At 61.4% G+C, this 27,202-nt stretch overlaps 1 protein-coding gene across 4 annotated transcripts in view; it reads left to right on the plus strand.

Moving 5' to 3' along the window:
• NADSYN1 (NAD synthetase 1) overlaps positions 1 to 19,919 on the plus strand; it is a 33,451-nt gene extending 13,532 nt beyond the window's left edge. For 2 of the 4 annotated variants that reach the window (XM_047747442.1, XM_047747443.1), the window contains 15 exons: positions 1,018 to 1,106; positions 1,223 to 1,340; positions 1,994 to 2,125; positions 4,982 to 5,056; positions 5,716 to 5,840; positions 6,355 to 6,403; positions 6,774 to 6,876; positions 7,284 to 7,452; positions 7,814 to 7,949; positions 8,609 to 8,715; positions 14,411 to 14,542; positions 15,033 to 15,102; positions 17,921 to 18,049; positions 18,476 to 18,652; positions 19,673 to 19,919. In XM_047747442.1, the coding sequence (XP_047603398.1) occupies positions 1,018 to 1,106; positions 1,223 to 1,340; positions 1,994 to 2,125; positions 4,982 to 5,056; positions 5,716 to 5,840; positions 6,355 to 6,403; positions 6,774 to 6,876; positions 7,284 to 7,452; positions 7,814 to 7,949; positions 8,609 to 8,715; positions 14,411 to 14,542; positions 15,033 to 15,102; positions 17,921 to 18,049; positions 18,476 to 18,652; positions 19,673 to 19,723 (1,662 nt within the window). In that variant the 3' untranslated portion in view covers positions 19,724 to 19,919. Of the gene's footprint in view, positions 1 to 1,017; positions 1,107 to 1,222; positions 1,341 to 1,993; positions 2,126 to 4,981; positions 5,057 to 5,715; positions 5,841 to 6,354; positions 6,404 to 6,773; positions 6,877 to 7,283; positions 7,453 to 7,813; positions 7,950 to 8,608; positions 8,716 to 14,410; positions 14,543 to 15,032; positions 15,103 to 15,702; positions 16,241 to 17,920; positions 18,050 to 18,475; positions 18,653 to 19,672 lie in introns of those variants that run through there. The other 2 variants (XR_007130562.1, XM_047747444.1) reach the window with 2 other exon arrangements.
• Positions 19,920 to 27,202: the final 7,283 nt, after the last annotated feature.

Raw genomic sequence — 27,202 nt, forward strand, 5'->3', positions numbered from 1 at the left:
AGGGGCAGTGCATGAGCCCGGCTTTAGATACGTGGTTCACCAGCCTGTCACTCTGACCGTGGCCTTCTCACGATGGGGTGTGGATTCCAGCCATGCCCACGTGCTCACGTTTGCCACGTGGCCGTCGTGCAGGGGTGCAGTGGTCCCATGGCAGCCAGCGGGGGTCCTGGGTGAGGCTGTCCTCACAGCCACAGTGAACAGTGACCTTGTCCGTCCGTGGCAGGAGGCATCAGAGAAGAAAGGGCCACGTTTACACTGTGGCTCTTGCCGTGGGCAGTATGGGTGTCGCACTCACACGCATATGCACACACACAGATCAGGGAGCCCAGCCAGGTGTTCTAGGATGTGCTCCAGGCCTCAGGATCATTTCTTGGCTGAACAAAGTCACACCTTTTCCGTAACTTTGGGATTACGGGTGGTAGCCAAGTTGGACCCATGCCGGCATGTAGCAGTGGCGTCAGCATGACCTGTCAGCATGTGGGGGGCTCAGGGCCTCCACGCCCCCGCCTGGTAGCCCAGGGGAGGCTCTGCGCCTTCCTGGGGAGCTCCTGCCATGTGTGGTTGGTGAATGTGGCTCTTGGTGACGGACACGCTGGGCCTCCGGCCCTGCCCCTTGGGCTATGGGCGATCTTTCTTAGGTTTCTTGAATGAGCCTCGGGTCCTTCTGGGCACAGGGGTGGGACCACCGGGTCAGACCGGCGAAAGCATGGGTGACGCAGAAAGGTGCACGGTGCCACGGCTGGCATAGAGTGGCCCTTGCTAAATGAGACCCTTTATTCTTAATAACGAGGATGACTGGGAATTTGTGCCAACGGAAGCTTCAAGTGCAGAGTGACACAGTGAGCCTCGCGGCCACACAGAGCACAGCCCCCAGCTAGTGAGATGCCTGCTGGTGCCAGGCCGTGTGGGCTGGGACTGCTTCACACTGGGATGGGGAGGAAAAGGGTGGTGAGGTCAGGACACAGCCCAGATGGGCCACGGCCAAGGGGTCTCATGGGCCCTGTCCTCTGGCTGCAGGAGACCGTGCCCTTTGGGGACGCAGTGCTGGCCACCCGGGACACCTGCATCGGGAGTGAGATCTGTGAGGAGCTCTGGACGCCCCACAGGTCAGGCCCGGCCCCGTGCGCGGCAGCCCTGGTGGTGTGGCCTGGAGACCTTGGGGCTGGGGAGGGTGGGGCGGGCGCGTAGCCTGTCTCTTCCTGTCAACCGCCTCTGCCTGCAGCCCACACGTGGACATGGGCCTGGACGGTGTGGAGATCTTCACCAATGCCTCGGGCAGCCACCACGTGCTGCGCAAAGCCCACACCAGGGTTGATCTGGTGACCATGGCCACCGCCAAGGTAGGCACTAGGCTGCGATGCCGGGGTGTGCGCACTGTGGGCCGGTGCTGCGTCCCCCATACCTGAACCCCCGGAGCCCAGGTGGACAAGGCCTGCATGGCAGGTGCCGGTGCCCGTGGTTATGGCCAGGGCTCAGCAACTGTGCACGGACTCTTCTCCTGGGGGCCCACCCGCCTGACCTCATTAAACCCGGGCAGCCGGGGAGGCAGGCGCTGCCATCCCTGCTCCCTGGAGCAGGACACCTGGCTTATGGTGTCCAGTGGCCGCAGGCTCACTCCCCAGCATCCGGACCTGTCCCCAGGGTCGCGACGCTGGCCGCAGGAGTGCCGCGGGCTGGTTGGTACTGAGCCAGAGCACGGGGAGTGCCCTCGAGGGGGCCTCTCTCACTGGGCAGCACGGCACAGTCACGGGATAGGCTTGGGGTCAGTGAAGCCAGCTTGGGGTCTCGGCTTTGCCGTATGGAGTTTGTCTTCCCTGGACTCCCACCTCCTCTGGTCATGTGAGGGTACTGGGGGGCTGGGGGCTGGGGGTGGTGACGGGCATCGGAAGGGCCCGCGGCGAGCGTGCAGTTTCCATGCAGGGGTGCTCTCTCTGGTGTGGCGGGAGGGCTGAGGACAGGGAGGTGAGGTCCCGCTGCCGCGCGTGTTCTCCAGAATGGTGGGATCTACTTGCTGGCCAACCAGAAGGGCTGTGACGGGGACCGGCTCTACTATGACGGCTGCGCCCTGATCGCCATGAATGGCTGCATTTTCGCACAGGGGTCCCAGTTCTCCCTGGATGACGTGGTAAGCAAGCGCGTGTGTGCCCCTGGGGGTGACCGCACTGGGGCAGAGGGGTGGCTGTGCTGTCAGCAGTTGGGGACCCTGGGGCCCCAGGGAGGATGTGGAACCAGAGCTTCCTCGGGATTAAGCAGGCGTCAGTCCTGGTCCCCGCAGCGAGGGGGGTCGTTGGCGGGGGACCCGCGTCCGCAGGAGCGGAGCACAGGGGAGCTCGGTAGGGAGCTCGAGACCCGCTCACTGTTCCCCATGTGACCAGGCACGCGTGTGTCTGTGCTAGCTGTAGGCCCAATGCCACCCGGCCCCCACATCCCCCTGCCCCCATGTCCTGGGAGCCCCGATGCTCCTCTAGGGGGGCCTGTCGCCGTGGGGCTATGTGGCTCACTGGACGCAGCCAGCCGGCCGTGGGCGGGCATGTCTGCACGGGAGCTGTGGGTGCGCTCAGAGGGGTGTCACCACAGTCCGGGGTGGGTCAGGGACCAGGGGGTTGAGCCAAGGGGGCCTATACAGAGCTGGTGGACACTCGGCCTCCTCCAGAGGACGTGGGTCTGGGCACCGTCTGTCCCGCTAGCCCATCTGGCCACGTTGGACGTGAATGTCCTTCTCAGTGGAGGCGGCTGAGAGAAAGTCCTTGTGGAGAACTGTTTGCTCTTGCTTTTGTTTTTGGGTTTTTGCTTTTAAATTCAAAACAAAAGGAAATGGCTATTATTGCAAAAATGGACACAAGCGTGGGTCCCGCCACAGGCCCGGAAAGTCAGCCCCGGGTTCCTAGCGGGCCCTCCCACGGCATCTGCCATCTTCACTCGGAAGACACCTGCCTGTGGGGATGAGGGACACGCTGATTCAGAGGGAGGGGTACCTCCGCGGCCTTGCTGGGGTTGTGGGCAGGGCAGTGGTTATAAAACTGCTCTGGGTTTCGGAGCGGAGCCAGCAAGTTCCACGATGCCTCCTGGCCGGTGCAGGGCGGGAGCTCGGCTGCAGGGGCGCTCCCTGCCTCCAAGCTGACCCTCGGGCCGCGATTGCTGTGTAACACTGTCCCCAGAGGCCTGCAGGTGTCTGCACTGGTCACAATGGAGACGGGAGGGTTTGACAGAAAGGTCAAGTGCTTGCAGAAGGCAGTGTGTCATCTTCTGTCCCGCCGGAATGCCCAGCTGTCTTCAGGCCAGGTCGACGCGGCCAAGATGCTGAGCCGCACATCAGAGCCGCAGGCACCTGACCTGGGACTGACTGGCAGCGCACGGGGGGTCACCTGCACCAGGAACACCAGGTGTGCGGGTCCCTGCAGGCTCTGGGCCTCAGCCAGGCCTCACGGTTGGACCCTGGGGACCCTGTGTTTTAAGCACACGCCCAGCTGATTCGTAAGCGCACAAGAACCCGAGGGCCGTTGCCTCCTGTCTCCCCAAGGGGGCTCTTGGGCTGGAATTCTCTGATTCTGTCCAAGCGTGCAGGGAGAGAGGCCATCGCAGTCCTTGGGCCAAAGGCCGTGCCGCCTGCCACTTCCTCCGTGATCCACCTAAAATGATCTGAAGAAATTGTGTGGCACACAGGGCCATCGCACAGAGCGGCAGAGCTGCTGCCCCTCCCCAGGACGCGCTTCTCGGGCTCTTCCAAACCTCGCGGGCTGGCTGGCTCCTTGGACGCCTCCCTCAGGCGTTTCTGTGGACGCTGACCCGTCCTGGGGAAGGTGGAGTGGAGGCGTCTTCTCACGAAAACGTTCACATCATCTGGCCTCTCTTTGTTTTCTGTGGCCTCACACGTCCCTTGGCTTTGTCCTGTGGAGAGCCCGGTGGCCTTGGTGGCCCATCACTTTGGGAAATGACAGGGAGACCATTTTCTCTTTCTCTTCGTGGGTGTGTCCAGCTGGGGTCAGGCCTGGTGTTGACGACAGCAGCTGCCCACAGGCCCGTTCGCACGAGTGTGGGGGGCCACAGCCCCCCGTGTCATGCGGCGCACAGGACTGGCTCTCGCTGCCCCAACTTGCCTGTAGTGACGATGTTTTAGTGACGCGCTTTGACAAGGAGGTGTTTTTCATAAAGAAAGACATAAATGAGGGACGCCTGGGTGGCTCATTTGGTTAAGCAGCTGCCTTCGGCTCAGGTCATGATCCCAGCGTCCTGGGATCGAGTCCCACATCGGGCTCCTTGCTTGGCGGGGAGCCTGCTTCTCCCTCTGCCTCTGCCTGTCATTCTGTCCGCCTGTGCTCACTCTCTCTCCCTCTCTCTCTGACCAAAAAAAAAAAAAAAAGACATAAATGAATCAAAACTTTTTTTTTTTTGCTGTTTTTTGAAATGTAATTTTTTTTCCGTTTTGTAGTATTTTTGTATTCTTAACACTCCTGTCTCATCTGGGTTTGAGGGCAGGGACACGTCCCCATGATCACACAGGCAGCACCTCCCGGCCTCGCGCGTGGCTCGCCGGGGCTCTGGTCCAGCTCCCTGCCGTCCTCCAGCCTGGCTTTCTCTAGGTGGGCTTGGATCTGGGGTCGCCTCTCCTTCTGGGTGCGGGGCAGCGGCAGCGGCTCCCGCCGTCTCCTCTCCGCGCAGCCCGTGGGAAGCAGGGAAGGAACCCTTGCTCCTGAGCATCTCAAAAGTCTGTGGCAGACGTGGCAGACGTGGCCCTGTGCCGTGACGGAGGCAGCACTGACGCGTGTCTGAGTTCACTGGAGGCTGTGGCGGCAACAGTGAGAGGGGACGGCGTCGGGTCAGCCGCAGCACCGGCTGTCCCCTCTCCCTGGGCTGCCGGGAACGTCCCTGCCTTGGAAGGTGTGACTCTCGTGTGCGATGTGGCGCACCTGTGAGCACGGCCAAGTGTGCTGCGTGAGTGGGGGGAGCGGGAATCACGCTTTCTCTTTGACCCCTTCTCCAGGAGGTCCTCGCCGCCACGTTGGACTTGGAGGACGTTCGAAGCTACAGGGCGGAAATTTCATCTCGAAACCTGGCGGTGAGTCCACGGAGGCCCACGGGTGCTCCGTGGCGCCCCCAGGACTCTTCCTGAGCACTGGACCGAGCTGTCATGGCCGCACCACACCGTGGTGCGGGGCTTCTGGCACGTTCACGGGGAGGCACAGCCCTCGGCTCGGGCCAGCAGCACGAACAAACCTGGAGCCGCGAGGCTCCCTCTGCGTCCCCTCTGCCCCCGCACAGCCGCCAGCCTGCTTTTGGCCTCTGGGTTTGCCCGTGGTGGGCGGGTGCACGGATGGGATCGTGTCTGGCTTGAGTCACGGAGCAGCACGTCTAGAGGATGTGCCTGTGGTGATGACTGGCCCCTGCGGAGGGCATGTGGCCCGTGTGTCCTTCTGTCTGATGAACGGACGCTCCGCGAACGTGTACGGGTTTCTGTGCGAGCGGCTTCTCTTGGGCCTGCGCTCGGGCGGGGAGCTGCTGGGCCGTGCGGTCACTCCGTGCCTTCGTCTCTGAGGGATTTCCAGACTGTCCACAGCAGCGGCCCCTCGACGCACGAGGGTTCCAACGCCAGTCGGTCCTGACTGCTTCCAACTCCAGCCGTCCCGCTGGGAGCGAAGGCTCGGCCGAGGTCCGACATGCACTCCTGCGGGCCTGCTGCTGCACTGGTGTCACATTGTCATGACTGTCCCTCCGCAGGCCAGCAAGGTGAGCCCCTACCCCCGTGTGAAGGTGGACTTCGCCCTCTCGTGCCGTGAGGACCTGCTGGAGCCACCGTCGGAGCCCATCGAGTGGACGTACCATAGTCCCGAGGAGGAGATCAGGTGGGCTGCCCGTGTGAGCTCAGGGCGGGGGTGCTGGTCCCGGGGTGCCTCCTGCGCCCGCTATAGTGGTTTGCACCTTGTGGGGGGGGGCGGGGGCCAGAGCCGTGTGGGCAGCTGGTTCCAACACCGTGCCCAGGGTGACCACTCCGCGGGGAGGCCAGGCGGCGGCGGGGTGGAACGCATGGGGGGCACAGTCAGACGGCCTGGCTTCCTCGCCCAGCTGGGCCGCTTCCTTGTGCCGGGGCCTTGGGCCCGGACGCCCTGCCTGGCCTTTCCTTTTTGTGTCTCAGTTTTTCTGTTTGAAAACGGGGCCAAAAGATAATCACCTACTTCCCAGGGCGGTTTGGAGAAACAATGTGTTCATTCCCATGAAGTGCTTATCACAGAGGCTTGGTGAATCGGGGGCCCCTCCCCCGGCAGCTCTCCCGGCGCTGCTCCTACCGCGGCACATGGCCCAGGTGAACTGCTGACCGGGTCAGCGGCTCCCGACCTCACGCACCCCCTTGCTCTGCAGCCTCGGACCCGCTTGCTGGCTCTGGGACTTTCTGAGACGCAGCCGGCAGGTAAGCTTCCCCGTGTTTGTGTCTGAGTCTGGCAGGCTGGGACTCTGTCCGTCCCGCTGCCTCCGTCAGCTGCTTAGTCTGCGCGAGGCAAAGGCCAAAGGGCCTCTGGAGGTTTGGTTCCGTCTTTGGGGTCCTGTCTGGTGACACTGAGCGCGACGGGACAGCATCTCCCAGTGGTTCCGTGCATCTGCCGTCTGCCTGAGGAGGACGCGTCCTACGTGCCCGTCGCACTGAGAGGTCCCTTCCCTCTGGAAGATCCGTCGGAGACGTGCGCCTTTCTCCCCCGCGTCTGTGGGGGGACGAGGCTAAGTTCAGGGTGTGCTGCCCCGCCAAGGCTCTGCTCAGCCTGCCTGTGGTCGGTCCGTTCCAGGCCGGGTTCTTCTTGCCCCTGAGTGGTGGCGTGGACAGCGCGGCCACCGCCTGCCTCGTCTACTCCATGTGCCGCGAGGTCTGCGAGGCCGTGAAGCAGGGAAGTAGGTAGCATCCTGTGGCCCGAGCGAGGCTCCGGGGTGGGGACCGGGCTGAGGGGGACCTCGGGTCCCCGCCATCGCGGGTGAAGGGGGCTCTGCAGACGCGCTCAGGTGGGGACAGGAGGCCATGAGAGCCCCTCCCTGGGGCTCGGGCCCACGTGGCCGTGGCCATCTAGGCTGCTGTTGCTGCTGGGCACTGGCCGTGTGGCCTGGGCCTTGGGCTCAGGCAGACCCAGGTCGAGATCCTCCCCCGTGCACCCTGCGTCGACTGTCCCCTTAATGTGTACGCCGGAAACATGAGGGGGAAGCTCCACGTGGGGAGACGTTGCCCGGGCGAAGGGAGGGCCTGGGCTCTGAGCACTGCGCAGCGGGGAGCCGCCACCCACTTCCCATCATCTGGTGGTTTGTAGACCAGGAAGTGCTGGCTGATGTCCGGACCATCGTGGACGAGCTCAGCTACACCCCCCAGGACCCCCGGGACCTCTGCGGGCGCGTGCTGACCACCTGCTACATGGCCAGTGAGAACTCATCTCAGGAGACGTGTGGCAGAGCCAGGGAGCTGGCCCAGCAGATCGGCAGGTACAGGAGGCGGCGGGCGTGCGGTGGGGGCTCTGGGGCGGGACCGGTGCCACTGGAAGCCTTGCCGAAGCCCACGCTCCTGGCTAGACACGCGTCTGGGTTTGAACAGGTTCCTAGGGCGTGCCGTGAGCCAGGGCTTAGAGAGACTATTCCAGATCCCCCAGACCCTCGCTGTGTCTGATCACACCCCTCCTTCCCATCGTCCTCACGTCCCGGGCGCTGGTGCATTCTGGAACTGGATGCGGCCCCCAGAGCTCACCCACGGAGCGCACACTTTCACGTGGTCGGACGGTGAACCCGGGGTTGCGTGTGTTACGTGTGCGCACACACGCCCCATGCACACCTGCCCTTTCCCTGGCAGCCACCACATCGGTCTCAACATCGAGCCCGCAGTGACGGCCGTCGTGGGCATCTTTAGCCTGGTGACAGGTCGAAGGCCTCTGTTCGCAGCTCACGGCGGGAGCAGCAGAGAGAACCTGGCCCTGCAGAACGTGCAGGTGAGCCTTCCGGCCGGGCGCTCGTCCCCACACGGGAGCTGCAGGGAGCACGGGGACCTCGTGCACCAGGCGGAGGTTGCGCCTGCCCTCGTGTGTGGGTGTGCGAGAGCAGGAGGCTGCGGGGTTGTCTGTGAGGGCTGCCTGGGTGGACGCATGGACGTGCGTGTGTGCGAGTGCACAAGCATGTGTGTGCAAGTTGGTGAGACGTGACGCGCATGTGTGTGAGTTTCCTGCATCTCCAGGGAGTGGCTCCCCGTGTCCCCTCCCGGGCTGCTTCGGGGGGGCCCAGCCGGCCGGTTGGTGGAGAGTCCCTTGGCTCTAGCTGCTGCGCTCTATCCCATCTCTGTCCCTTCCTTCTGGCCACAGCGGCCTTCCCTCCGCCTGAAATGCCGGCTGTGAAGGGGGTGCGACAAGGGGCCCATTCCGCCCCGAGCACTCTCGGCCCCCCGGCTCGGGCTCCGGCTCCATCCATCTCGCCCGTCATGCCTGCATGAGTGATGTGGCGGCAGTCAGGCCCGGAGGACTCTGCTTCCTCTGCACGCTAGAAAACTTCTACACTACTTGGAGCCCCTTTCCCTGTAGCTGTACGGGGGCTGGGGGGAGCCAGTATGTCCCCACCATGTCCAGCACAGGGTGACATTTCCTGTCGTGGCTCCCAGGCTCGGCTAAGGATGGTCGTGGCGTATCTGTTTGCTCAGCTGAGCCTCTGGGCCCGGGGCGCTCGCGGAGGACTGCTGGTGCTCGGATCGGCCAACGTGGACGAGAGGTGCGTGTGCCCGACTCCTGAGTGCCCCAGATTTCCGAGGGTGCGTGCTCCCCAAGATGGTGTTTCCAGGGCCCTGCCTGTTCTCACTGAGTCTGTGAGATGCATGGTATGGGGGTCACATCACCCCACGTACAGGCCACGTCTGGTGCCCATGGGATGTCATTGCTCCAGAGCTTCCCAATGACTCGGGTATGGAGACAGGTCCACACCGTTTCCCTCCGGCTCCCTGACCACCAGCCCAGCCCTGCACCCGGCTTGGGGCCCTTCGCTCTGGGTCTGGAATCTGTCTCCCCATCCCACCTTGCTGGGTCTCACCCGTCTCTTTTCCTGGGCAGTTCCAGCATGTTCTAGGTCCTTGCTCTGGGTCCCGTTCTCACTCCCAAGCAGATAGCTTGTCTCTGACGGGGACTTGACATACTTCCTCATATTGTTTGCTGCTCAGAAACACTCAGAGCCTCCCTGTTGTTCTTCAGATAAATTTCAGCTGAACCTTCGTGTGCGCGGCGGAGGCCGGGAGCACTGCTCCAGCCTCGTCTCCCGGTTGTCTTAGGCGGGGCTTCGCTCAGGTGTTCTCACTGCTCCTTGTTAGCAGAGGACGTCAGGAGCTTTCTCTGTCATTTATTCGTCTGTTCCTCTGTGTCAGTCCATCTGTCCATCCGCCCACCCATCCGTCCTTCCATCCATCCATCTGTCCATCCCTCCATCCGTCCATCTGCCCATCTGTCCATCAGTCTGTCCACTCACCTGTTCATCCATCCATCTTCCTATCTGTGGCGTGAAGGTCTTAAATCTTCCTATGTCCTTGAATGTCCGCAGATGTGTTCTCTGTTAAACGCTACTTTGGACTTTTGGATCCTGTTTCCTAATTACGACAAATTGAGGTTAGCACTCTCTAGCTGGTGAAAAATATTCTCACCGTTCTCATGCACGTTTTGTCAAGTTTCATTGCTTTTCTGTTACCATCAGTGTTTCTGTCAGGAAGTGATGTTTCAGGAGGGTGGACAGCTGCTGCATGTCCTGAACCCCGTGGAGTGGGGAATGGTGGTGTGTTTTGCTCTGTTGGCCTTTGTGGTGGGTTTGACTTGTCATCGTTGATATGGTGCTGCTGCTGGAACGAGTTTATTGCACATTCCCTATCACAACGCTTACCGTTGTCTCCTGGGATTTAATATCAAAGCAAACAACAACAGTGATTTCTTTCTGGCGGCGGGGGGCGGGGGGAATGGGCTTCCGGGGCCTTAAAGGTTCTCCATGGTGCCTATTTACATATTTATCTTTTTCATCACTTTTTGCTGCCAGGCCTCTTACGGATCACAGAAGTCTGTCTACACCCACAGACACGTTTCAGTTCTCCTTCCTCTGTTGTTTGCTTCCTGTCCCTGCTGGACAACTATCCCTCATTGTGTCCCCATCTACGATCTCCCCGTTGCTCGCATCCTGGGGGGGACCTCCGGTCTACAGTCTCTGCCGTGTTGGTTCTCGGTTAAATGTGACTTTTCATCCTAACTTCACTTCCATTATGTTCTGATTTGCTCACTCTTTGAGGAACTGATAAAACGTGGGTCACATGTCAGGTGTCTTCTTGGTGCCATGAACAAAACAGAAAAGTAATTCCCATTTTACTCTAGTGGAAGGAGGCAGGTAATAGGAAAACTAATCGTGTGTATAGGAAGTGGAATGTCTACAGAGAAAACCAGGTCAGGCACGGGGGCAGTTTGGGAATTGGGGCTTCTAAGTAGGGTGGCCAGGGAAGGCCAGAGAAGTTGGTTTATAAAGGAGGAAGGGAAATGCAGTCAGGAGAACGGCCTGTGCAAATGTCCTGTGGTGAGAGCCCACCAGGACAGAGAGCAATTGTCACTTCTCTGCATAGCCCGTCTTGTCGGAGGGAGGTACTGGGAACTCAGTTGGGGCAGGTCGGAGAGTAGCGGGTGAGGGGACCGGGGGCCAGCTCTTTCTAGAAGTTTCACACTGCCAGAGAGAGGAGGTGTGGGGTGGTAGCTGGCAGGAGCAGTGAGACGGGGAGGGTGTTTTCTTAAGGTACAATGAGAGAGGTCTAGCAGGTATAATGAGAGAGGTCTAGCAGGTGTGATGAGAGAGGTCTAGCAGGGAGGGAACAGACTGATGAGGAAGGGGGACGTGGGTGGACAGCTGTTCAGTGTCACGAGGAGATGAGAGCAGGTGGCTGAGTGGCGGCTGGCTTTACTGGGAGCCCGACTTCTGCGTCCACGGAAGGCTGCAGAGAAGACGGCACAGACGTGGGTTGGGGTGGCATACGGTCAGGGCCCATGACCCTCCTTGGCGAGACAGGAGGTGGTCACCAGCCGAGAGAGGGCGCAGGACAGGCGTTGGATGGAGGGGAGTGGTGACAAGTGAGCGAGATGGGTCGGGGAGCCAGGCCGGGAGCCCTGGTGCCAAGGCCGCGCCAGAGGTGGGGTCACGCTCTCCCGCCAGCCGTGCCCAGCTGCATCCTCGGATGGAGCCGGGGGCCAGGTGACGGTGGCAGAGAGGGACGTGGGAGCTGGGCAGCCGCAAGGACAGGTGATGAGGGGTGAACACGAGGCAGAGGACAGGTGACCCGCAGACTCTGGGTCCTGGTGCCGTGAGCTGCCAGCCCTGTGTCTTGTGCTCGCTGGGAGACAGACGGAGCCTCGGAGCCATGCTACTCATGGCTGTGGTCGAGTCCAGCCAAGGACGCAGAGCAGAAGGCATGCGGGGAAAACCAGGCCCAGGCTTCCAGATTGTCTCCCAGGGGGGCGTCCCTGACGGGCGTCCTTCCCCAGCAACACCTGTGACGACAGGGAGGTGTGTCAGAGGCTCAGTGCCTGGGGCTGGTCCCACGGGCGCCTTCCCCCTGGCACAAACTGAGCTTCCGCTCCCAGAAGGAGAGCAGTGGGCAGCACACACCAGTGTTTGAACAAAGAAGTTCCAAACAGGGAAGCCCTGTTTCTTGTTAGGGGACGGGTGGGGACACTCCCCACACCTGGGTGCCAGCTGGGTCCGATGCTGCAAGCAGTCCCCCCCACCAGGACGCAGTGTGCACGCTCCTCCGCACAGAGCACGGCCCACAGGAGGCACTGAGGTCTCTAGGCTTTTCTGTCCCCCACGCAGGAGGCTGAGGGGAGGTCAGGGCCCTGGTGGGCCAGCGGCAGAGTGGAAGTGATGGGTGAGTGCACAAGAGCGGCTGGGGGAGCCCCGAGGCCTCACGGGGAGGGCGGTCTGCCCTGTAGGAGGTGCCGGTGGGTCGGGGATGCACAGACACTGTAGGTGCGCCTCCTGTCCGTCCAGTTCCTGCGGCCTGGCAGGGTGGGGCTGGTGGCCAGGCGGGCTTGGCTCCTGGTGTTTTGGCATCCGAGGGGAGCCGACAGGATTTGCTGGTGGACCAGACGTGTGGGGAGGACATCCACGCCGACCGGAGCCCCTGGAGGCTGGACCAGCATTTGGCGCAGGAAGTGGGTGGGGACGTCAGGGTCCCGAGTAGGGAATGTCAGCTTTGACACTTCTCCAGACGCCCCGTGGACGTGTGTGGGCAGTTAGACGGAGACTCTGGAGTCCAGAGGCGAGCCGCACCCCTAATCTGGAGCCTGTAGATGGCGAAATGCTGCTTAAGGTACAGGAGTATCTGGGCCCTGGGGCTGAACGTTGATGGAGAAGGGAGTGGGTGTGGGGCCCAGATTCCTGGTAGGAGGGGAGCAGCCCGCCGGGGCTGCAGACCCGAGAGGACGGGCGCCCAGAGTGGGTGGGGGGGCTGCTCTACTTGTTGCTCCCGTTCGGGGAGGCATGGCGGGGGGCTGGCAGCCAAGGCTTGAGCCCGAGCCGGAGGGGAGCGGAGGCGGCCCCAGCAGGTGCGGCCTAGGGGGCAGGGGAGCGTGGGCCCGGGAGAGCGGGAAGGCAGGGGCCGTAGGGTGGTACCTGGGCTCACATGCGTGCGAGGGGTTGGTCGTTGGAGCTTGTGAACCCGCCTGTTAGTGGACTGTCCCCGCCTGCGGGTGCCACAGCGGGACAGCGAGCTGGGGTGAGAGCCCGGCCCTCCGGGGCAGCAGCCGGCCATCAGCGCTCCCCCACTCCATCCCTGGCGACGCCCCTCCCCGGCCCGCGGATGCGCCTCCTCCCAGCACCCTCATGCAGCAGCCTGGGAGAAGCCTGACGTCCCTCCTGGTGAGGACGCCGGGCCTCGGGGGTCAGGGCCTCACCCTCGTGACCTCCATTAGCCACGTGACCTCCCGAGGACCCACGTCTAGATGGTCACACTGAGGGGCGGGCTTCAGCCTGTGACTTTGGGGGAAGCCCAGACATTCAGTCCAGGACAGGGCCGCCTTGAGCAAAGCCGTCCTGAGGTCCAGCCTGTGTGCTAACGGGACTTACCTCCAGGCTTTTGTGCTAAGACCCAGACCAGGCCAGAGCCTTGCCCTGAGGGGTCTCACCCGCAGGGTCTGTCCCCAACATGGTCATCTCCCAGTGCGTCTTGGGGCGGGCGGGCAGAGGCATGTGGTAGAATGGAGCCCATTGGCCAGAAGACCCTGTCCCCACTCAGCCACCCTTTCAACAGGGCAGGGAGCACCTCGGGGTCAGGGGGAGCCCCATTCAAGGAGGCACCAGGTTTTACCCGCCCCTCTGCTTGGTGCCCTGGAGCTCTTACGCCCGAGGCCCTGCTCTCCGGGAGGAGTCCGGAGGAACGAGAGCTGGATCTTTCTCTTGAGCAGCAGGAGAGGGTCAGATATGTGGGTGGAGGGACCCCGTGCTCGTGGGACAGCTGTGTTTGCAGCCAGACCGAATGCGGGATGGTCAGGCGGAACCAGCGGCTGTGTCCGTGCTGGAGTTGAACTGTGAGCTAGGGTGATACAGGCAGAGGCTAGGCCCAGAAGGGCACCAGCAAGGGGGTTCGGGGGCATGTGGCGGGGTTAGGAAACACTTTGTGGGGTGGGGGTAGGGGCGGTGGGGGCGCTGGGGATAGGGTGGAGACCTGCCATCCAGGGGTGGCTACAGAGGGAGGCGTCCGCTGGAGGGCGTGGGTCACGACTGACTAGGAGTCCCTGGGTCGAGCCCACAGTGCCCTCTCGCCGATCCATGGGGCCCAAGCTCAGTGCGGATCTCACCGGGCTAAACTCAAGGTGTTGGCAGGGCAGCGTCTCCACCTTCCTCTCGGCTCCCGACTCTGCCCCCCGCCTCCTAGCTAGACCTGTAAGGATGCTTGTGAGTGCACTTGCCCCCCCCTACCCAGACAGTCCAGGATAAGGACCTCACCTGTAGTCCTCAGCTGAGTCCCTGATGCCCTCGGGGTCCCGAGTTCACAGGTTCTGGGCAGAGGATGAGGGTGTGTTTCGGGACTACCCTGCCCCACAGGAGACATCTGACGGGGGGCGGGGGGCTGCTGACGGGCGTGGAGACCTGGCCAGGCCCCCACGGGCTCCTAAGGACTCAGCCCTCAGCACCTCCCCATGCCCTCCCGTTCTGCCGCCCGCCCTTCAGATGTGCTGCTCCCAGCCGGGGGCTCAGCGTTCCCAGGCCCATCTCCCGGCCCCCACGCCTTCTCGGGGCTGCTGAGTACTGCCCTGCGGTCATCTGCTGGCTCTGCCCATTTGCGGACGGCTCTGAGCGGCCGAGCTCCGGCTCTGGGCATGGACGAGGGGCCGGAGCCCAGGCAGGATCTGTGGCCCCTCAGGTCAGCCCTGTGGAAACCCTGTGCTCACTCCCACAGCCTCCTCGGCTACCTGACCAAGTACGACTGCTCCAGTGCAGACATCAATCCCATTGGTGGCATCAGCAAGACAGACCTGAAGGCCTTTGTCCAGTTCTGCGTGGAACGCTTCCAGCTTCCCGCCCTGCAGGGGTGAGTGCCTCCCACGTGACGTGGTCGTGCCCCCCCATCACCCCATGCCGCAGCTCCCTCCTGCCTGATGGAAACAGCTTCGCCCTTCAGTGGGCATGTGGGGTCTCGTGACCAGGTGGCCCCCAGGGACACTGGGCAATGTCTCGAGACCTTGTTGGTGACGGCGGCCGAGTGTGCCCCTGGCACCTAGTGGGAAGGTGCCCCCAGGACGGCCCTGCATGGACGCATGACCTGCCCTGAATGTGGACGGTGCTTGGGCAGGGAAGCCCCGTGGGGCAGCCTCTGCCGGCGGGTCCTGCCCCCCGTGTGAACCCCCCGACATCCACGTCCGGCTCCCCAGGAAAGCCCAGCCCAACCAGCCCGCTCAGGGTCGGCAGGGGAGTTGCAGGAGGCTGGCCCGTGAGCGTGGGCAGCTGGTGTGGGGGTCATCTCCCTGTGCCCACAAGCACTGTGGCAGCCGTGACGACTGACCTGTGTGTCTTGGCTGCAGCATCCTGGCAGCGCCGGCCACCGCAGAGCTGGAGCCCTTGACTGACGGCCGGGTGTCCCAGACGGACGAGGTAGTGCTGGCGGCTCTGTCCCCGTTCCCCATGTCCCTGCATCCTCAAGTCCGAGCTGGGCTCCCCCATGGCCTCCTTACTGCCCCGAGCAACCAGGGAGCCCAGGGCTTGGTGCCTGTCCCACTGCTGCTTTGGGCCTTCTTGAGGCGGATGCCCTGGAGGAGGGGCGAGTGGGGAAGGTCTCTCGCAGGTGGGAGGCGTGCGAGCTCGAACCGTTCTTGTCCCCTCCATTCGAAGCTGGCCTGCGAGCCGGGAGGGGCAGTCGGGGCCATCGGCAGGGGGGCGCCGCTTCCGTGGCTGTGGGCCGTCGCAGTCTGTTGCAACTGACCGTCCTACTGCCACCGCCTGCGGCCACTGAGACTCACCTGTGCTCCTCCCGAGAGTTTGTCGTGTGACTCGCATTTTGAAGTCTGTGACCTGGTTGGTTTGTCTCAGTGTGTGGTGTGAGGAAGGGATCACACTTGACCGTCTGGCACCCGGCGCTGTTTGCTGCTGGGACGGTCTTTCTCCCGCAAGCGTCTCGGCATCCGGGTGGAAATCAGGGGTCTGTGTGTGGATCCAGTTCCAGACTCCGCTAACCCGCGGGTCCGTCCCCCCCAGGGCCGCACCCCCTGGGCCACCGCAGCTTGGTAGGAAGTTCTGACGTCGGCAAGTGGGAGTCCTCCCGTTTCGTCCCTCTCTTTCAACATATTCCAGCTGCTCTGGCCCCCTGGATGCCCGTTTGAGTGTCGTCTTCTGCCGCACACACGGCGCCAGCTTGGGTCTCCACGGCAGGTGTGCCGAGAGCACAGCTGGGCTTGGCGGGTGTCGCCCCCAGAGAACGCGGCCTCTGAGGCCTGGTGTGGCGTCTCCCTCCTCACTCTGGGCTTCTTATGGCCTCAAGGTCTTGCAGTTTTCAGAGCGTGAATGTGCACTTGTTTCGTTATTCATTTCTAAGCACGTTTTCTCCTTTGCCCTCCCTTGAACGGAATTGTTTTCCAGGTTTCCTGAGCCGCTGGCTTGTCTCCAGTGTCGGGAAGCACCTGACGTCCTGCAGCCCCTTTCCATCTTCTTTTTCTCGTCTCCCACCACGTGCTTGACAGTCAGCTCGCGCTTCTCCCCGTGGGGCACGAGGAGCGAAGTGAGGGCTTCTCTCTGAATAAATCCCCCCTTACAGATGTGTCCCTGCGCCCCGGATGCCGTGCTATGCCTCGTAGTCATTTTTGTGCACCTCCGGGCGAGGTCTGACTTCCCCCGTGATTTCTTCTCACCTGTTGGCTACTCGAGAGTATGCAGTTGGAGTCCTGCGTATTTGGGGGTTTCTGAACTTCCCGTGTGTCCCCAAGCCTGTCGCCCTTTTCCTTTACGGTTGGGAGCAGGCTTTTCCAGTGTTCTGAAATTCATAGAGGCCGGTTTTATGGCCTGGCATCTGGTCTGTCCTGGAGAACGTCCTGTGTGCCTCGAGGAGAACGTGTGCTCTGTGGTCGTGGGCAGAATGTTCTAGAGAGGTTGCTTAGGGCTCGTTGGTTTGTAGGGTTGGAGTTTTCCATCCCCTTGTCGGTTTTCTGGTTCAGTTCTGTGCCTCACTGAAAAGGGTGTTAAAGCTTCCAAGTGCTACTGTTGAATCTAGAGAATTCAAGTGTCACGCTGGCAAACATTCACGTAGAAGCGGGCGCTGAAGGAGGTCCCTGACGGGACCCGCTGGGCCCTGGAGCTCGGCATTGAGCTAGCTGGTCCTGCCATCTGTGTGAGTCTCCGGGACAGATGAGTGGGAGGTAACCATAAGAGCCCCAGGTGTTTCCTGGTATTGCCCACACATGGACCTGGGTGCCCCGAAGGTGACTGTGTCCCTCTGATAGGGGCAGGACAGGCCTCCCCAAGGAAGTGACATTGGACCTGAGGCCTGAGGAAGACTAGGTGGGCGGTGGGGAGCAGGAAGGAGGGCCTGGTTACTGGGGGTTCTGCAGACCCTGGATGGAGGTGAGGGCTGTCCTGCTGTTCCCCGGAAAGGCCAGTGCCACCGTCGGTCTGTCGTCAGCTCTGGTTGCATATTCTGGGGCACAGTGGGAGTTGAGAGGGGATTAGAGCAAATACTCAGAAATGCAAGAGGAGTTTATGTGAGCCTCCGTGTGAGGCTGGCTCTTTCACACCGTGCTAGGGACGTCTCGTGGCCGGCATGACCCAGGAGTCTGTGCTGAGCCGTTCATCCTTAGGGACAGCAGGATCCCTGAGGCAGGGCGCAGGGCTGGTCTGTCGGGCTGCACCGCCTGACCTTGGTCCTGGCATCAGCCTCCTGGGGATGCTGGAGCCAAACCCCCAGGCCAGCAGCTTAAACGACGGACCGCTACCCTCTCGTTGTGCTGGAGGCCGAAATCAGGTCATCTGCAGGCCCTGCTCCCTGCCGGGACACTCCAAGGGGGGTCCTTCGTCCAGCTCCCAGGGCTTCCTGGGCTGCGGCCACATCCCCCATCCTGTCTTCATGCAACTTCTCCCCGTGCGTCCCGTTCCATCTCATACAAAAGCTCCCTACGTCCAGGGCCAGCTCATCTCCAGCTCCTTCACTCCGTTACATCTACAAAAACCTTTATTTTCCCAAATAAACCCACAGTTTGTAGGTTCTGGGGCTTGAAACGTGGACAGACCTCAGTCCCCCAGCCCTCAGAACCAGGCCATTCCTTTCTCCAAATGCGAGCTCCATGGCACTGGGTGGTGAGGGGGAGTGAGACCTCACGTCTGCTCCTGGCCTTGTGGGGACCCGCCCCCCAGCCCCAGGCCCACCGGCCACGGGAACCCCAAGCTTGCCTCCAGCACCAGCCCGCTGCCTCTCCCTCCTTGGCAGGAAGACATGGGCATGACGTACGCAGAGCTATCCGTCTACGGCCGGCTCCGGAAGGTCGCGAAGGCCGGGCCCTACAGCATGTTCTGCAGACTCGTCACCATGTGGAAGGACGTGTGCTCCCCGCGGCAGGTAGGGCACGCATGGATCCGCAGAGGGAGCCACAGACTCGGTCCCCACGGGGATGGTCTGGCTAGGGGCAGCGAGTCGGCCTGCATGGCCTGAAATGGTGGTGCTCTGTCTCCCGTGACACCAGCGCCCAGTTGTCAGGTCCTCTGCGTGGGGCCATGGCCCGCTGTCTGGCGCACATGGTGGTCCCCACAGAATCGCTTGGAATCTTCTCGCCGCGTGTCCTCCCGCGTGTCCTGCTCAGCTCCACTGATACAGCATCCTGGGGCTACGTGGGACCCCCCCAGCCACCCTGGGACGGGGACATTCGTCTGTGGCTGCCGGGGGGTAGCTGGAACACGGGGGGTGCTAGTGTGTGCGGTGTGAAGTGAGCGGGAGTCCCGGCTTGGGTCCCTACATCCCGCGGCCCCGTCTGTCCTCGCCCACCAGGTGGCTGACAGGGTGAGGTGCTTCTTCTCCAAGTACGCGGCGAACAGACACAAAATGACCACGCTGACGCCCGCCTACCACGCGGAGAGCTACAGCCCCGATGACAACAGGTTTGACCTCCGGCCATTCCTGTATCGCACGGGCTGGCCCTGGCAGTTCCGGTGCGTGGAGGATGCGGTGAGTTGGACGCAGGTGCTTCCCCACTTCTGGTGTCCGTCCGGGAGATGCTGGCTGTCTCCCGCTGAGGGCTGGAAAGCTTTCTGTGGGCGGCGGTGTCGTGACTGTCCTTGTGTCCGCCAAGGGACGAGCGTTGGGCGTGTGCTGTTCCTACTGTGTTACTCACAGGAGCAGCCATGGGGACAGGGGGCCCTCGCTGTCGCTTCCAGACAGCTCCGGCATCCGGCCAGGCTCATGTCTTGTAAGCTGCCCGGTCTCGCCGTTCCTCTTCTGGTTAGTGATTATGTGGCGAAGGAGGGATTAGTAAGACCAGCTTACAAGGCAAGGCCCGCCTGCCCTTTCCAAGCCCAGTGCTGCAGTCCGGTGACCGTGGGTCGCACCCCCTGGTACAGGTAGTGTAGCCGATGGGAGGGAGGCTGGCCTGCGGGGAGCCCCAATACACTGACCATGATGAGCAGAGACGAGGGCCGTGTTGCGCCAGCGATCGCAACGGACTCAATGGACGCACCGTCTATCTGGTGATTGAGGGAGGCATCTGCATAGATGACATGGATGCAGAGGAGTCACCCCGAGTCAGACTCATGTCCAGCCCGCAGTTCTCAGGGGCGGGGTCACGCCGGGGGACAGCAGGCCTTGTCTGGAGACGTTCCCGGGGATCACGCCTGGGGGGTTGTCTGTGTCACTGGCCTCTGGTGGGCAGAGTGCAGGGATGACACTGGCTTCCAGCAGTGCCCAGGATGGCCCCGATGGGTTCCCCCAAATCAGGAATGGGGTTCAGAGGTCGTGCAGGTGTCGACGCCTCAGAAGACACACGTGGGCAGAGATACAGTCCACTGTGGTCTCGTGCCGCAGGGACCGTTGCCCAGACTCGTCCAGCGCATGTGCTCCGTGTCCTTCCCGCACCCTCGCGGATCATGGGGACGGCTCACGGCTGCTTATCCAGTCCCGTGACCGCCACCTCATTCAGGGAGAACCGCTGGGTTTCGACCGTGTGGACACTCACGTGACCTCTCCTTCTAGGTTGTCCAGCTTGAGAGCAGAGGCCAGCAGGACCTGGACGGGGTGGACTGACGCCGATCCTGCCCAGAGGGCCCCTCCCGTGAGGCGGCCGTGTGCTACTCGGGCCTCACTGGGGACCGTGGGTGGGGGCCCAGCCACCCGGGCTGGAAGACCACGCCAGCCTCTTGTTTCCTATCTCCCGGGAGAGGGATCTGTCTGTTCTAGTGCCTTCGAGAAAGGCTCCAATAAAGACACTGTTGTTTCTGGAGCAGACTCTGCGTATGTGGAGAGACGAAGAGCCCGCCTCGTCCATCCCCTCCAAGTCTCCCTCGGTTCTCCGAATCCTCTCTCTGGGCCCTAAGCCCCAGAGGATCATAGCCTCCCTGCTGCAGAGTGAAGCTGAGATGGGGTGGGCCACACACCCTCATAGTCCCCCGCAGGGCTGGGGAGGGGGTAGTCGGGGGTCTGTGCTGCTCTCCCTGCCCAGAAGCCGTCCCTAAGAAAAGAAACTTGTAAGCAAGGAGAGGAATTTATTGGTTAACATGGAGGATAGTACAGGGCTCTGACTGGCTTCAGGTCTGGCTGGATCCAGGGTATGCCCGTGTCCTTAGAACTTGGTCCTCTCTTCCCCCTACCCTGCTCGGCTCCTCAGCCTCTGCTGGCTCCCTTCCTGATCCACGTCAGGGCCCTATGGCCTCCGCCTTGCCAAGTCCCTGGTTTCAATGCAGCAGGAAACCAGTGCCTGTGTCTTCTTGCTGGGTCCTATCGCCCATCCCTGAACCAGTTAGCTGCAGCCTGGGGGCCCCCCACAGAGGAGGACCAGGAGGTGTTTGAGAGGCAGTAAGAGCGGAGAGGGAGTCCCCAAGCAACACACAGCCCTCCTGCACGCTCTGGTCCAGGCCTGCGCCCTGGGAGGGCTCGCCCTCCTGTCCCAGGCAGACTCTCCTCAGGGTGCAGCCACAGGCTCCACCGTCAGCTTCCCACAGTGACAGCAAGGTCCCCGCAACATGAATTGGGTTGCGCCCAAGATGTGGGCCCAAGCAGAGGGAGGGACACGTTTCTCTCCTTCCCCACAGGCTGGCCCATAAGAGGGTGTCCATCCCTGGAGTCCAGGACCGCCCCCCCACAAGCCAGGAGCAAAACCAGTTCTCATCCCCCAGCCCCAGAGGCCTGTTACTTCCCGACCCAAGCCACCCTGAAGATGGCCTTTTCCACAGGAAGCAAAGCCATTTTACTGCTCTTTCCCAAAAAGCTGTAGCCCCGGAGAACCCCAGAAGCCTGTTGCTATGGTCTGAGTGTCTGAGCCCCCCCAAAACCGGTGGTTGAAATGCTGACCCCAAGGTGACGGCATGAGGAGGTGGGGCCTCAGGGGGGCGGCCCCCAGGAGCGGGCTTCATGGCCTAGAAAGAGGCCCCAGAGAGCCCCTCCCAGGGCCCCACCTGAGCACACCGGCGCCCCGGTCTCCCCCTGCCCAGCTCTGGTGCTGCTGCCAGAGCCGTTTCCTAAAGCCACGAAGCAGTTGACTCTTGGAGGAGAATTCGATTCCCCACCTGTGGGCCCAGAGATAAAGACCCGACAGTCCCAGCTGCTCTGTGAGCCGATGTGGCCCTGGGGTCCCAGGGAGGTCCTTCTCTAAGGATGGTTTCTGGATGCGCCAGAGGTGCTGGCCCTGACCCCGTTGGCAGCCCCCCAGCTTTGGCCTGTGGAGTTCACAACCAGGGAGATCCAGGAGATGTGAGCATGGGGTCCAGCAGCTGGATGCGGAGGGACAACAGCAGGCTGGACATGCCCATGAACGAGAGGAGGACAGTCCACACGCTGGGGATGGTGACAATTGCAGAGCGGAAACCAGCCATCTGGAGGGACGGTGGATGGCAGCATAGCCTCACAGAATACACATCCAAAAGGTCAGGAGCCAGAGGAAGACGCTCGCCGTGGCTGGTGCTTAGGACAAGGGCACCGGTACCAGCTAGGGAAGAGGACAGACAGACAATGCTGGAAGCTGATGGCTCTCACGATACCCAAACCAGTGAAATAGGACAAGCTCAGTTTCCTACAGATCCTGGAGGGACAAGAGCAGCGATGGAGGGAAGTCTTGCGGATCCGTCCCACACGGAACACGGTCTGCAAGCCTGGATGCATGGGGTCCGCCGTGGAAAGACTGAGGTTGTAGACAAAGAAGGAGTTTTTCCTGATGGACCAAAGGACAAGCCAGATGACGATTCCCTCCTCCTGGCTCCTCCGTCTGCCTCCGCCTTCCCCTTCCCTCTAGTCCACCCCTCCCACATGTCCCGAGTGAGCGGCCTCCTGCTCTTCTCGGTGCTAGGCGGGTGACAGAGAGGAGACATTATCTCGTCCTCTCCTCCTCACCCTCCTGGGCTGGGCCCCGTGAGCATCCCCGTGGTTCACTCCTGTCTGCCTCCCGCAAACTGATTTGCTGGACGTCCCCTCTGGGTCAGGCTCTGAGCTGAATGCACAGGTGGTGGGAGTTGGGGAGACCCAGTCTCTGCCCTCTAGGAACCTCGGGTATCCACAGCTTATGGAATCGGGGATAGAGCTCTGGGACTCTGCAGGAAGAAAGGCCCACCACTTGAGGCAAAGACATAGAAGGTATGGGGGCACCTGGGTGCTTGAGTGGGTGAAGCTTCTGCCTTCGGCTCAGGTGATGGTCTCGGGGTCCTGGGATCGAGCCCCGCTTTGAGCTCTCTGCTCAGCAGGGAACCTGCTTCCCCCACCCCGCCTGCCTGTCCTCCTACTTGTGATCTCTCTCTGTCAAATGAGTAAATAAAATCTTGAAAACAATGTGGTAAAGACAGAAGTTGTTGGGAGAAGGGAGGCACGAAACACAGAAACCACCCGAGGAAGGGTCTAGGGTGTGGGGAGCCAGGCGCCCCCAAGGGCCGAGCTCTGAGTGTAGCCGGGCCAGGAAGAGCAGTTCGGGACACCAGGGAAGGACAGCGGGCAGTGTCAGTGTGGGCTGGGTCGTCTGGTCTACCTCCTTCCTTGGGTCTTGTGGTGAGCCGCCTGAGCCGAGTGGCATCCTGCGTGCACTGGTGCCGCTGTGGGAGCCGTGCCCCAGCCCCTGAGGGGTTTCATGCGCGGCCTCTGCTTCAGCACCACCCACGTGACCATGACCCCAAACACAGCCGGCCCCCAGAGGTGCTCTGCGGGCCCCTAGGGTTGTGAATTTGAGCGTCCCAGGAGCTGCAGTAGACAGAAGACCGGCTCTTGTCTAGATGCTCGTGTCCTAATCCCCGGAATCTGTGACTATGTTAGGTTGACAAGAGGGAGTGAAGGTTGTGAATCAGCTGGGCTTGAAACAGGGGGGTGGTCCTGGATTATCCAGGTGGGCCCTCCATGGAACCACGGGGTCCTTGTGAGGAGGAGGCTTCTAAGGACGGGATCGTGACAGCTGAGGTTGGAGTCATGTACTCTTGGCCCTGAAGATGGTGGCCTCCAGGAGACCGGGGATGCTGGCGGCCTCCAGAAGTTATGATAAGGCAAGGGAACACGTCCTCCCCTAGAGCCTCCAGAAGGAACGCAGGCCTCCCGGGAAACGTAGCCTAGTGAGACCTCCTACAGAATGGGGGCCTCTAGGACCGCAAGGTGACAACGAAGTGACAAATGGGAATTGTTTGAGGCAGCTAAATCTGGTGGGATTTCTCGACGGGGTGTGGGGTCCTGGCCGTGACCATCCTGCTGCTGGAAGGTTGGGCTTCTGCCTTAGGATGCCATATTTCCTGGCTTTCCCTCCCTCAGTTCCCAGCGTTTCTTAATCTGTCACTTGGACCTCTTCAGCCCCTCTCCTTATTTCTTCCCTGGAGGAAGACACCTCCATGGCCAGTGTCTTCCAGGACACTCTCCTTGGCATTCATGTTCTTTTCTCTTTAAACCATGTCCCTGTGTTCCGACCTCATCTGGTCCCAGAGCTTCCCGTTCGTTCCCCCGTCCCCAAATGAGACGCCGTTTGCCCCTGACTTATTATTCAGAATGTCTACTGGTAACACCAAGTAGAAGACCCCCCGCCCCCCATGTGTGCTCCTCATGGCTCGGCCGTTCCAGCCAAAAGCGGCCACAGATGACACCTAATGCGTGATCACCTCACTCACAAAGCTGATATTTGAATTTCATGTAATTCTCACTGTCACGGGTTATTACTTTTTAAGAAGTGTCTAGGCGTTTAAAAATGTGAAAGCCGTTCTTGGCTCACAGGTGATACAGAGACCAATCAGGGCAGGATTTGGTGGACAGCCAAAAAGAAGCCCACGTGACAGGTCGTGCCCCTGGAGCATCTCAGGCATTTTCCCAAGTGCCCAGAGATCGGGACGTCCAGGGACAAGCTTTGCTGAAGGGAGATGGATCACAGGACGTGGCGAGTCCAGACCCGGGGCCAGAGGCAGGCAAAAGGGTGTCAGGGCTTCTGAAGGCGTCTGTCCCCGACTCCTGCTTCCGTGACTGTATCACTCATGGTCAGCTTTCCCTGGGCCATCGGCCCACGTTTTTAAACTCTATTTTTATTTGAGAGAGAGAGCATGAGTGAGAGGGGCAGAGGGAGATGGAGAGACAATGTCAGCAGACGCCAGGGTGAGCGTGAATCTGGAAGCAGCGCTGGCATCCGTGACCCTGAGACCATGAGCTGAGCTGGAACCGTGAGTCGGAGGCCCCCCAGGCGGAGCCCCGCAAGCCCCCCCAATGTGTTGGGAACACAGCGGTTTCAGAGGCCGCATGCCTGGGACCTGAGTCTCCTGCAGCTCAAGAGAGGCATGCCCCTCTACTTCCCAGGTCTTGTCCTACCCTCCGTGGAGACAACCCTGAGCACTGGGATCCTGGCTGAGCCTCACCCGCCCCACTCACACTGCCCTATGGGGCTCAACGAGGATGCCGCAGACATTCGTCTGCAAGACACCATGTAGTTGTTCAGAGCAAAGCCTGGTTCAGGAAGAGAGCTCAAGCCTGAACCCTGAGGACTCCAGCATTGCCCCACGAACCAAATGATCAGTCTGGACAGGCTAAGGCTTCCACCCACAGCAGGACGGGCCTTGGAACGGGGAGGGGTAAGACAGACGACCAAGTCAGGCATCCCCTTAGTGGAGGGGATGCTCTGCTCCACTCTGATATGTAGGGAATTTTCCGTTTCCCATAAAGAAGGCACCCAACAACAGAGGCTGATCTAGCCCAAGACCAAGGTGGGAGGAGGTCCGAAGCCCAAGGTCAGGACGAGGGAGACCGTTGCTGGAACCCACACACCTTGTGTCCCCCATGAGACCCACCCCAGTGAGCCCTTGGTCTCGGGGAAGCTTCATCGTGGGTCGTGCCTCTTTGGCCCTACAGTGGGAGACCCGAAGCCCAGCCTGGGAGACCGTGGGCTACTGCTCGTGCCCCAAACCTCAGTCCTGACTGGGAAATGAAAGAAGCATTAAAAAATTCTTGGAAACAAATGAAAAGGACAACAGATTTCTTCAAACATTCGTGATGCAGCAAGGACAGTCTTCGCAGGGAAGTGCAGAGGGATACAAGGCTTTCAGAAGGAATAAGGAAAGTCTCAAATACACAACCTCACCGTCCACCTACAGGAGCCAGAGAAAGAACCACAAACAAAGCTGCATTCCAGCAGGACAGAGAATTAATAAAGGTTAGAGCAAACATCAATAAACAGAAACCAGAAGAACAGAACAACAGACAACGAAGCCAAGAGCTGATTCCTTGAAGGATTCGTAAGATCTATAAGACCGTAGCCAGATGTAGCAGAAAGGAAAGAAGAGGACCCAGATCGATAAAATCAGGATGGAGAGACAAGAGATCACAACCGATGTCAAAGAAACACAAGCAATTCTAAGAACATACGATGAGCAACCATAGGCCAACAGTGAGGCAATCTGGAAGAAATGCAGGCACCCCTAGAAACATAGAAACGACCAAAACGGACACCAAAGAAGAAAGAGAAAACCTGAACAGACCCACAACCACCAAAAAGAGAAATGGAAACGAGTGATCAAAACTCTCCCAGCAAACAAGAATAGAGCAGTGGACGGCCTCCCAGAAGGTGACCTCACTCCAAATCCTCTCTTTTTCCATGATGACGACATTGTCCTGCCGCTCCACACCTTTCCCTTCCCTCGCCCTTTGTAGCCCTCCTGCACCCGCTCGCCGGGAGGCCGCCCGGTCAGGAACGGTGTCCGAAACCCCTTAGATCTGCAGACCGCCTCATCCGTCGATTTGGAAAACAGCAAGACCCTCCCAAGAGAAGTGCCTCCGTGCCCCGCGTCGGTCCCTTTCCCTGGCCAGGAGAGCCCATCCTCTGGCTCCAAGCTTCCGTGCAGTTCAGATGGGGCAGGAACTTGCTCGCAGAGATGGCTTCCCCTCCATGGAGGCCTGGGCCAAGCCGGGCCAGGTGAGCCGGCTTCCGACCCCACCGAGAGCCAGCGACCCATCCCGCCCTGCCCTGCCCCTCCCCTGCCAGCCAGCAGTGCTCCCCGTCCCCTCTCCTCCCACACAGGGCAGCCAAACTGGCTCTCACTCCAGCTCTAGCACCCTCTCCAACACTCCGGGAGCCCTGCAACCCAGCAGCCCCTAGCGCTTTAAGTGTCCCTGGACCCCAGGGTGGTGGACAATACCAGAGCTCAGGGTCTAGTCTGAACCAGCTCCAGGAAGAGGGGGAGCTCCCTGGACAGAGCTGCACTGAGGCGGGCCGTAACGGCAACCTTGGGGCCCTGGTCCCTAGGTCCGCAGAGCTTCCTGTGGGCCTTGTTGTCCCTGCCCCTTTCATGGGCTGGTGGGGACAAGGTCGTTGGTCAGACGGGAGTGGGACACGGGGTGTTTAAGCCGGGAGCCAGACCCCAGGTACGCCCTGTGGAGCGGGGGAGGGACCTGAGGAGCGAGCTGCCTGGTGTGGGCAGGCCTGGGGCTGTGGAGTGAGTAGGACCCGGCGCCCCTTGTGTGGCAGCCTGGGAGGGCAGAGGGGAGGTGGACGAGCTTGGCACAGACTGAGGTGACCTGAGGCCACCGACACCCGGCTGTCACTCTGCTCCCACCACTCTCCGGGCCCTTGGGCACAGGCTGGGTCACAGTCCATTATTTCAGGGTATGGACGCTGGTGTCTGGCCGAGATGGGAAGGGCCCCAGGTCCCTCAGCATTGTCTGCCTGGAGGCCCCTCTGCGGGGAGCCCTGCAGAGACTGGGGAGGCGGCCTGGGCTGAGCCACCCTCTTCTGTCTGGGCGTCTGTCTGGCGCGTCTCGCAGAGAGTCTGGGCACCGCAGGACCGGCGGCTTTGCGTTCGACCACGACAACACTTTATTCAACTTCCCAGCATTCAACAGGGGCTCAGAACCAAGGGTGCCAGCCTTCCCCTGGGGACGGAGACCTGCTTCTCCTTCAGGGGAAGGGGGTAATCCCACGGAGGCCTGGACACTGGTGTCCCCCACTCAGCGCCTCTGCTGACTGCGGGCGTGGGCACGTTTCCCGAGTTTGGGACCCTGAGAGGCAGGTGCTGAGGCCGGTGAACCTGAGCCTGGGATGCAGCGTCCGGGTTCCTGGACAGGGTCCCGACACAT

The sequence above is a fragment of the Lutra lutra genome, chromosome 10 (assembly GCF_902655055.1).
Source record: "Lutra lutra chromosome 10, mLutLut1.2, whole genome shotgun sequence".
Lineage (NCBI taxonomy): Eukaryota > Metazoa > Chordata > Mammalia > Carnivora > Mustelidae > Lutra > Lutra lutra.